The sequence below is a fragment of the Bos javanicus genome, chromosome 26 (assembly GCF_032452875.1).
Source record: "Bos javanicus breed banteng chromosome 26, ARS-OSU_banteng_1.0, whole genome shotgun sequence".
Lineage (NCBI taxonomy): Eukaryota > Metazoa > Chordata > Mammalia > Artiodactyla > Bovidae > Bos > Bos javanicus.
This window is the reverse complement of record NC_083893.1, coordinates 22,707,552-22,718,357: the sequence shown is the minus strand read 5'-3', so window position 1 is coordinate 22,718,357 and position 10,806 is coordinate 22,707,552. Positions and strand designations below refer to the sequence as shown.

Here is a 10,806-nt window from a genome sequence, read left to right as displayed (position 1 = left end):
ATTTACACCTCATCTATAAAGTTAGGGCACGCATTCCCAACACAGGGACAGCCCAGCACCAGAGAACTTGGGAGAGACTGGAGAACTCAACTTTCCTCCTCACTTGCTCTGTGAGCACTGCCAACGTTAATCTCCTACAGTTCTACAATCAGCCTGCATGCCCCAAGAGCCATATCTCTGCTCACAGGCTTTTTATTGTTTACTGACAGTAAGGTTCTAAAGGGAGCATATGAGTTTCTCCCATGTACCAACTACAAGACACAATAACCCTGTTAGAATGCTCTCCCAACCCCACTCTAACTCAAGTAATACCAGATAGAATGCTTTGTAAAGGTTCTTCTATTAGTGTATACGTAGGTTACCTATAAATTCACCTGACTAATGTAACCTAATTCCTACTGAGGTTTTTCATTATAGATTTCTTCCTTCACTTTCTTGATCAGTGACTCCCAAACATGTAACAAGTTAATCAAACTATTTTGTGTCACCACACTACCAAGACAGAAATACCAAGTGATATGTGCTTTTCAGATTAAATTTTGCGCTTTAAAATGTAAAAAAACTGAGAAGATATAGTCCTCAGAAGCCAATCAAAAATTATCTTTGAACAATAAAAAAGTTTATGCTTTTAAATTAATAAACATATATTGCAAACATTATGTGATAATAAAAATACAAAAAATATGCAGACTGACCCCAGGGCATTCACACATTAGAATTTTGTCTGAATAAAACAATGACTTTTATCCTCCAAAGTAGGTAAGTCCATGCTGGCTGAAGATTTCAGTCCTAGACCCCATAAATGAGGTACACAGTTCATGCTTAACAGATATATACATTAACAACGGTTAATGTTAACTGCCCCTCATCAGGGCTCTGATGGGTAGGAAGGATGAAAAGTGGACACCAGCACTCACATAGGCAGAGTTCTCCAATTATAAAAATTCTTACATGTGACCTTTACCAAGTCTTGGGAGATAGCTAAGATTTTAATCTGTGGGAACCCACCTCTGAAAACCACAACAAAAATCAATAAGAAATGATTTAATAGGAAATATACAAATTTCTCAGTATGAAGACTTTCACAGAACATGGAGGGAATGACAACTAAAATTGTTCTTAAAAATGAACACTCTTTGTCCTTGCTACCCAACACTCAAAAAACAAATCTGTACAAAACCACGAACACAAAAAAGGACCTTAGAGGGTGTTACAGTGCAGAGTCTTCAGACCTATTCTAAACTGCTCTCTTCACCAAGACCCTCCCCTGATAGAGCCTAGGATTCCCAGGTCCACTGAGGACGTTGAGTGGGCACACCCTTGCTGTGCCATAGACGGCCCATGGTCACTCGCTGTCAAACTTAACAGAGTTGACCTGGACAGAGATGGAGCCTCCCCGGTAGCTGCCCCGCTTCTTCTTGGTTTTCTCATGCCGGAAGGATTTGCCTTTGGTGAACTTCAGAACCTGATTGGCTCGCTCCCCCCAGTCTCCAGCTGCACCCCGCTGGTAAGCAGAAAGAGGTGGTTAGCGCACAGAAGGGCAACCCCAGGGCCCTGTCATTTCTTGCTCCAGGCAACTCAAACTCAGAGAACCTATCAACCAGGACCAAACGCTGTACTCTCTCCCACCCCACCCCACCCCCTCAAGGATGGTGAAGACCCCTCGTTTTCCTCACCTTGGCATCAAAGGAATTGTCTGCCACTCGAGCATCCACCTCGATCTCCTCTTCCCTGATCCTTCGGAATGGGGAGGATGCCCTTCGTTCTCCCTGGGGAAGAATGGAGTAGGAAATTCAGGATGGAGCAGTCATGGAACAAAAAGGCCCTCCTGAGCTACACACTAGAGTGTGTGTGCCACGCCAGGCAAAGAGCTGTCCAGATGATCTGCAGTTTTTGTCTACTCTAAAAGCTGGCTCCTGAGAGGAAAACAAGACAACCTACCTTCTTCCTTTTAGGAAATGTGTTGGGGGTCTGAGGCTTTATCTTCTTTGCTGGAGGAGTCTCTGCCTCCTTAGCAGCCTCATTCTTCTTCTTCTTCTTTTCTGAACCTACAGAACAGAAAGCCAGGCTCAGGAAACCAGTTTCCTATCCCCTCCTCCCAGGCTCCCACACTTGAGGGCCTCCAACCAACTGGAAGCTGGTCAGGGGCTTTGGCTTCCTAATCCACTCCTCTAGAGTACAGCCCATTCTGGTTTCGGGGACAAACCCAGGAGGCAGGTTTTTTGGATACAGACCTGGCTTAGCAACCGCCACTGCTGCCTTTTTCTCCTCCTCCTCCTCCTCGTTGCTGCCCCTGTCTGCTTTTCCATTCTGGGCAGTCAGTGCAGAGGTGCCATTGGCCTTGGTGGCCTGCGGTCTTGGAGTGCCCTTGCCCTTGGGCTCCTCCTCCTCCTCACTGGAGTCATCAGAGGAACAACTGCTGCTGCTCTCGGCCTTTGCTTTCTTCCTGGAGGCTGGTTTGGAAGGGGCTACGGCTCCTACCTCCTTCCGTGGCTTTTTAGCTGGGGGTTTAGGCGTCTTCTCTTCTTCCTCTTCCTCGCTGCTGGAGCTGTCTGAATCCGAGCTGCTGCCCCCAGCACCCTGAGAGCTCTGCTTGGCAGGCAAAGACAGGGCTGCTTTGACTGTCGCCTTGGACTTAGGGGTGGCTACAGTCTTCTTCGTCTCCTCCTCGTCACTAGAACTGCTCTCCTCCTCACTGGAGCTGCTGTCAGCCTTTCTGGTTAGAGGCTTCTGGACACTGCCCGCAGCCTGCTTGGGAGTGGCGGCTAACTTAGCTGCAGGCTGCTTGGGAGTGGCGGCTGGTTTACTTGAGGGATTCTTGGTGGTACCAGCTGGCTTGGCAGGAGCTTCATCCTCAGAACTGTCGGAGTCTAGACAGGGAGGTTAGAGTGAATAGGTCCCCGAATCAGGCTAAAGGGGGCCCTTGGAGCTACCATCGCCCTGAGGGCCTCCTACGCTACACCGTCCTTACCCGAGCTGTCTGAAGAGCTCTCTGCTCCCTTCTTTGCTGGAGCTGCTTTAGTAGCTGCCTTGGCGATGACTGCCTTAGCTGGAGGTTTCTTTTCTTCCTCAGAACTTGAATCTTGAGAGAAGCAATGGCATTAGGCTGGGTCCAGAGTCCCACCAGAGGCAAGTAAAAGAAGTGTAGGGAGTTCCCTGGTGGCCTAGTGATTAGGACTCTGGGCTTTCACTTCCATGGCCCGGGTTCGATCTCTGGTCAGGGAACTGAGACCTCCGCAAGACATGTGACACAGCCAAAAACAACAAGGATGCAAAGACCCACACAGAGCATCAGCCCTGTGGTGCTTCAGAGAAAAGCAGAAGGGAACAGAAGCATCTCCTTCCCTACTCCTCACACACTTCCAGACCCACCACGGGAGATGACTCACCAGACTCATCGCTGCTCTCCTCGCTGCTCTCCACAGTCTGCTGCTTCTCTGCGGCTTTCTTGGGGGACTGAGTTCCCAGGGACTTCTTGGGTGGGGGAACAGAAGGCGGGGGGACTGAGCTATAGGGACCTGTTTAAAAGGGACAGTGTGATAAAATATGTACACAAATCTTTTGATACCACTTCCTTCTAGAAATGGAGCTTAATTCCCTTTCCCTTGAGGGTGGGCTAGGATTAGTGACTCTTTCCTAACAGACTAGGGCAAGGACGATGGCATGCCATTTCTGAGTCACAAAAGGCAACTTTTGGCTTTCTCCTTTCTCTGGGACAGGCCAGCTGTCAGGCCAAGGTCCACGTGGTGACTGCAGAGGACCTCCTGCCTTTGGGCCCTCATCAGTGGTAGCTTGACTCCCCATGTCCAGTCACCTGGTTTTTTCTTCATGGGCTTTTTCTTCTGCTCCTCTTCCTCTTCCTCACTGGAGGAGTCCTCACTGCTGGAACTCTTTTGGGCAGGTGCGGCAGCCATTTTCACTGGAGCCTTAGCCACAACTTGCTTTTTAGGTATGGTCTACATCACACAGACAAAATCAATTACCACGGGAAAATGTTGACCCAACCACTCCTGCCAGGAAATGGAGGACTTCCACCCCCTTGTCCCCTCTTCCCTGGTAGAAATTAAGGCCTATACCTTCTTAGAGATGGCTACTGCCTTTTCCTCCTCTGAGTCATCATCGCTGCTGCTGCTGCTGCTGCTACTAGCTGCTTTGCCGTTGGCGACTTTAGGTGCTGGCCGAGCTGATGTACCTAAGAAAACAGAAATAACGTGAGTGTAAAGACAGTTTTCAGACCCGCCACCTTCAGTGGCACTGCTGCCAAGATGCAGATTTTCATGAAGATCCTGAGGAGAATGACCATCACTCTTGAGGTCAAACCCTCAGCTACTACAGAAAATGAAGGGCCAAAATCCAGGATAAAAAATAATTCTTCCTGACTAGTAAAGATTGATGTCTGCTGGCAAGCAACTAGAACATGGATGTACTTTTGACTATAAAATTCAAAAGGAGTCTACATTTCACCTTACTGGTGGGACTTCATGATGGTGCTAAGAAAGGAAGAATTCTTACGTAAGTCCCAAGAACAAGCGTAAGAGAACGAAGACGAAGCTAGGTGGCTGTCTGAAATACCATAAGGTGGATGCGAATACCCTTCAGATGATAGCTGGGCTCGAGTTTTTACAGCCAATCACTCTGACATACATTATTGTGGCAAATGTTGTCTGATCTATTGTTTCAACAAACTGTAAGACAGGTAATTGTATACTCATTAAAAACAGACATGAGCTGGACTTCCCTGGTGGTCCAGTGGTTAAGAATATACCTGCCAGCCTTCCTTCATGGCTCTGTGGTAAAAAAAACCACAACAAAAAAAAACCCACCTACCAATGCAGAAGACACAGGTTCAATCCCTGGTCTGGGAAGATCCCATATCCCTTGGGACAACTAATCCTGGGTGCCACAACTATTGAGCCCACACAACTGAAGCCCCAACACTCTACAGCCTATGCTCTGCAATAGGAGAAGCCACCACAGTAAAAAGCCTGTACATCACAACAAGGGAGCAGCCTCCATTCACCTCAACTACAGAAAGCCCATACACACAGCAAAGATCTAGTACACCCAAAAATAAATAAAGAAAAATATTTTTTAAACAGACATGAACTGGGACTTCCCTGGTGGTCCAGTGGCTAAGATTCCATGCTCTCAATGTAGGGAGCTGGGGGTTCGATCCCTGGTCAGGGAACTAGATCCCACATGCGCCAACTAAGATCTGGTGCAGCCAAATAAATAAAATAAATATTTAAAAAAAAAAAAAAAAGAACATGAATTAATGAACATCAAAAGAAAGGAGTATCAAGATATTAAAGGGCTATAAAAGTCTCCTCCTATTAGCTTGGAACTTAGGAGTCTGTCAATTCTCTTGCCTTCGGAGCAAGCATAAAGGAGAAGGCTGTGGTTTACTGTATTACCAAAGGATAAATTTCCTGCCCAAGTTCAGAAATAAACCTGTCTTCCAAAAAATTTTATGATGCAAATCATTTGAATATGCCCTCTGAAGTCTTTTAAACATGTTTCCCCTCATTGCCCACTATTTCTATAGTTGAAAAAAATGAAAGTGTTAGTTGCTACTCAGACATGTCTGACTCTTTGCAACCCCATGGACTGTAGCCTGCCAGGCTCCTCTATCTATGCGGATTCTTCAGGCAAGCCTACTGGAGTGGGTAACTATTCCCTTCTCCAGTGGATCTTCATGACCCAGGGTCACCTGCATTGCAGGCAGATTCTTTACTGTCTGAGCCACTAGGGAAGCCATTTCTGTAGTTACCAGTCCCTAATTTTAAAAAATGACACCAGTCCATACCTCTAGTTCAACAACCAGTGCCATTTCATCACTGTGGTGAATGAGGAATTTTCACACCAGTCCCCAGAGCAACCTGGTCCCCAGCCTAGCCTCTTGGGAACAAAAACAATACCTGGTTTGGCTGCAGCTTTAGCCTGAGTTTTCACTGCCACAGGTGTTGTCTTTGGCTTCTGATTGTTTGGTGGCTCGTCCTCTGAGCTTGAGTCAGAATCGGAATCAGAGCTCTCGGCCTTCTTAGGAGGAGCTTTGACTGTCTTGGCCTGTGGCTTAACTCCCTTCTGTAAGAAAAGCCAGGAGAATCAGCAAGAGTTTTAGGGCACCCCAAGGACATCTTAAGATACAAAAGCAAACTCCCTAGGTGCTCCCTTTTTTAGGCATTGTTCCTGACATTCCCTGTTTAGAGCTCCCTGCACCTGTCCACAAAACATCTTTTGCTCTTGGAGTCCCTGACAGTGTCCCAGAGAAACCCAATACTGTCAGGGATGCAGAATGGACTGAATTTCCTCTAGATTCAGGGTTCAACTTTTACCTTACAAAATCCTTTCCAAACCTCGTATTTCTACAACCTCTCTGAAAGACCTTGTAATAATCTGCTGTTGTATAACCAGCACCACCAGGCTAAAAGCCAAGATTTTAGGTTTCTTCTTTCCAATCCCTTAAGCAATTCCTTTCCTCCCCAAAGCTGCAAACCTCAACAGGCTTTTTCTTTTTGTCTCTTTCCTCCTCCTCATCACTGGATTCTTCACTGCTGCTGCTGCTGCTGCTCTCGGATGCTTTGACTGCAGCCTTTCCAGGATGCTGAAGCAGACTGGCCTGCTTGGCAGGTACAGCTGAACAAAAATACGGGTCCCAGTAAGAATCAGCCGTTTAGTACTGGGAGACTACAAATCCTCTTCCTGGAACCACAACTCCCTGCTGGGTCTTACCAGCTTTCTTAGCTGGAGGCCCCTGGTTTTCCTCCTCACTGCTGTCGTCACTGCTGTCACTGGATGAAGTCTTCTTAGCCACTGGTCCATTTGCCTGTAACTTCCGCTTTGGAGCCTTGGTGGACCTGCTGAGGCAGATTAGGCTAACTTCTGGGGAACAGGACCTTCTCAAACCAAATACAACCCAGCCTACTCACGAGAAGAAAACAGCCACACTGGCAAAGAAAAGACTTACTTGAGCCAGAAACTATAGATATCCAAGAGGGAAGTGGCATTGGCATCCTGCTGGGTCTAGAAGAGAAAAGAGAGAGAAAGCAGGGTAAGAAAGTTTTATCCTGGTTATTCTGTGGGAGTTCAAATTTTGTGTTACTCTCTCATTAAAAGTCACTTATTTTGTCTGCTCTATCTGGTATTTACATCTCTGAAGGTTTCTCCTACTTGCATAAATTAGGAGAAAAATCTATTTATGTATTTCCAAATTTTTGATAGCAAAAAAGGGTTATTCCTGTAGTTTCTGGCATCATCTATTCCCCTGCCTGTCAATCCTATTTATCAAAGCCTTTAAAAACATGCAGTCCATTAAAAACACTGCTTTATTCTAGCAGTGTACTATCCAGGAATTTATCCTTACCCATGAAACAAACACCTACACAGGAAGATGTTTGCTGCAACCTGGTTTATAATTCCAAACCACTGGAAATCAACCATCAAGAGAAGATAAGTAAAAATCTATGCTAATTATTCTGGAGAAGGCAATGCACCCCACTCCAGTACTCTTGCCTGGAAAGTCCCATGGACGGAGGAGCCTGGTGGGCTGCAGTCCATGGGGTCACGAAGAGTAGGACACGACTGAGTGACTTCACTTTCACTTTTCACTTTCATGCACTGGAGAAGGAAATGGCAACCCACTCCAGTGTTCTTGCCTGGAGAATCCCAGGGACGAGGGAGCCTGGTGGGCTGACATCTACGGGGTCGTGCAGAGTCGGACACGACTGAAGCGACTTAGCAGCAGCAACATGCTAATTATTCAGTGCAGAACATTCAGCTGTTAATTACACTGCTTATGAATTATGAGTTGGTGTCCAAAAAAAGGTAAGGCGTTACAGTATATACAAGAGTACAGGCTCAAAGTTAGATGAGGTGTGAAACTTACTTCTGCCGGTTAGTAATGCGTGACCCTGAGTAAATCACTTGATCTCTCTAATACTGTTTTTCTTCCCTGTAAGATAGATAATACTATGCAGCACTAAGTTGGTGAGAGAATGAGATAATGCATATAAGGGGCTTAGCATCTGGCCCTTAGTATGCCCTCCACAAAGATTAGCTTTTGTCACATAAAAAAGATTTCTGATTCTGAAAGGCCCAATTCCATCCAGCAGGATGTGGAAACACTCTCTGCAGCCTCTAACAGTCAATTCAAAACAGTTCCAGTATGAAAGCAGCTCTATCAGATCACATGTGGCAGGCTGTCTCAGCTTAAGGAAGCCCTTTGAGGCTGATCTGACTTATAACTTGTGTAACCTGATTCTACCACAAAGAACAAGCCTATCTTCTTAGTCAAAGACTAAGACCACTAAGGACTACCATATGAGGTTCCCTGGTGGCTCAGATTGTGAAGAATATGCCTGCAATGCAGGAGACTCAGGTTTGATCCCTGGGTCGGAAAGATCCCCTGGAGAAGGGAATGGCAACCCACTCCAGTATTCTTGCCTGGAGAATCCCACAGGCAGAGAAGCCTGGCAGCCTAGAGTCCATGGACTAACAAAGAGTCATATACCACTAACACTTTCACTTTTAAGGACTACCACATCACTCCACTCTATCTTCAAGGTGTTTTCTTGTGCAGTCTTGTCTGCTCTCCTTGAGATGGAGATTTCAAACCTTTCACATTCCTGGTCATCTTCCTTTTACTTGTTTTTAGAACATCCTAAGATACCATAACCAAGATAACAATTTCCACTCATTGATGCTTTCTGAGCACCAGGCACTGATATTGCCACTTTGCACAGATCATGTTATTAAAACTCACAAAAATCCTATAAAGTGAATGATGACATGCTCATAGAAGTAGAAACAGATTCAAAGAGATTAAGCAAGCTGCCAGGATCATACACTTTTAAAGTGGCAGAGATTGTTCCCAAACCTAGACTTGTCTGATGCTCGAAGTCAAAGATTCCAAACTGCTTGGTAATTATGATGCTCAACCCTGCTTCTACTCCCGTTCATTTTTTTCTTTAGTAACAAAAATCCCAGCTTTCATTAACGGCTTCCCCGTGGCTCAGACGGTAAAGAATCTGCCCGCATGCGGGAGACCCGATTAGAGCTCTGGGTCTGGAAGATCCTTCGGAGTAGGGAAAGGCTACCCACTCCAGTATTCTTTCCTGGAGAATTCCATGGACAGAGGACCCTGGCGGGCTTCTCCATGGGACTGCAGAGTCGGACACGACTCAGCGACTAACACTTTCACTGTTTTTCAGCTTTCATTATTTCTAAAGCAATTCTGTTTGAGTCCTGGGTAAATTCGTTTCAGAGTTAAACTCAAGTCACGCTTGGCACTCCCAACATAAAAGCCCAAATAAGGTACCAGGAGCCTCTAATGCCTCCGGTGGGACAAGGCGCTCCCGCCCGGTCGGATTCTGCTAGCTACGTGACCTAGGCCACGAGGGACCCACGCTGCCACCGCCTCACCTCTCACCAGAAAAAAGCAAGACTCAGCGCTAAGTAGTCAGACCTCGTGGAAGTGATGCCAAGACTCCAAGCTTTCCGCCAACCGCCGAGAGCTCGACACAAAGACCTGGCAGTCATTAGTCTGGCGGATCCCGCAGACCTCCCTACCTGCAGACCTAAGCATGTCAGGGCCCGCAGCCCTGTGGTGATCCCACCCCAGCCCATGATCCAAGCCCCGCACTCACAGCGCCTGTTGCCTTGACGAATTTATTGGCCACGCTCGAGAGCTGGTTATCTCGCAGAAAGCCGAGCACGAGGGGATACAGGTCGCTGGGAACCACGCGGCGTAAGCCGGCGTCCGCCATCCTCCGGGTAATACGCGTCACTACCGTCGCGGACGCACACGACTCAAGAAACCGGAAGAGGCGGGCTAGGGGAGGATCCCGGCAACGTCCTCGCGCCGCGCGGGGCACGCCGGAAGGGGCGGGCGCACTCTCGGAGACAGGGTAAAGGCGAAATCCATGAACGCTTTCCGGTCCCACGAGTGTCGCCATCTTGGAAGGGCGGAGCCCGCCGTTCTGCTTTGTGAAGGCGGAGCCCTGACGTCAGAGGTCACGCCCTTGGTGGCGGCGGGAAAGCTTCAGACTTCCCGCGCCTTGCCTGCCTTCTGGAGCCACCTTTCTCAGTGCAGCAGTTACCCGCGCCGCTAGCATTCAGGTATCAGAGTAAGGCGTGGGTCGGCGGGCCTGAGCTGACCTTGAATTTTCTAAACTTGGTCACATATCCCACCGTCTCCTATTCGCTCTGCCAGTGGATTCCCACTCTTCTCCATCTTCACTTCAACACCCTGGAAGGCCCTTTCTCAAAATACCACCCCAGTCTCTGCACTCCCAACTCCATTACCGAGGGCCCTTCAGATTATCTGTGGTAGTGGTGAGGTGCTGATCTTCAAAACTGTCCACCTCAATCTTGACTTGCCCATGAGACAAGTCTACCCTCCCTTATTTACACAGCTTCAGGTCAGCTTCATGAAGGGAAAAAGGGGATGTGCAATAAACCCGAGCAACAGCAGCAATCTCTTCAAACGGATAATCCTGAAAATAACCCTTCTACCTCCTGGGTCACAGTCCACACTATGAATCCTCCCTGTGGAAGAACTAGAAAACCCCTCAACTGCCTCTCTCTTTGTCATGAGTACTCAGATTTATCAATCAATGCCCAGGCCAATCAAGTTAATTTCAAGTTCTCCATATTTCAGTTCACAGTAGCAGATAGCACCCTGTCTACTACCCCTGGACTATTTCTCTTTCATGCCCCTCCCGGAGGTAAGGGTTCACTTTCTCAAAGGACACACTTATTTGCCAGTCTCAAAATAGGCATTCCCCTGTCCTTGGTATAATTCCTCCT

The 10,806-nt window shown here is 47.4% G+C and overlaps 1 protein-coding gene and 1 pseudogene across 2 annotated transcripts; one reads left to right on the top strand and one right to left on the bottom strand.

The window, feature by feature from the left end:
- Positions 1–1,029: 1,029 nt before the first annotated feature.
- On the bottom strand, positions 1,030–9,852 carry NOLC1 (nucleolar and coiled-body phosphoprotein 1). 2 transcript variants are annotated; one of them, XM_061403213.1, is made up of 13 exons: positions 9,645–9,852; positions 6,968–7,023; positions 6,733–6,860; positions 6,497–6,636; positions 5,919–6,084; positions 4,077–4,192; positions 3,815–3,956; positions 3,390–3,518; positions 2,972–3,082; positions 2,235–2,870; positions 1,942–2,048; positions 1,677–1,769; positions 1,030–1,504 (listed from the first exon to the last, which is right to left on the bottom strand). In XM_061403213.1, the coding sequence occupies exons 1-13, from the start codon at positions 9,762–9,764 to the stop codon at positions 1,346–1,348; spliced, it is 2,103 nt and encodes a 700-aa protein (XP_061259197.1). In that variant the 5' UTR covers positions 9,765–9,852; the 3' UTR covers positions 1,030–1,345. The 2 variants fall into 2 exon arrangements, with proteins under 2 accessions (XP_061259197.1, XP_061259198.1); XM_061403214.1 differs by having other exon boundaries at positions 6,733–6,857; positions 9,645–9,845.
- Positions 4,217–5,266, top strand: LOC133239326 (ubiquitin-ribosomal protein eS31 fusion protein-like; annotated as a pseudogene).
- Positions 9,853–10,806: the final 954 nt, after the last annotated feature.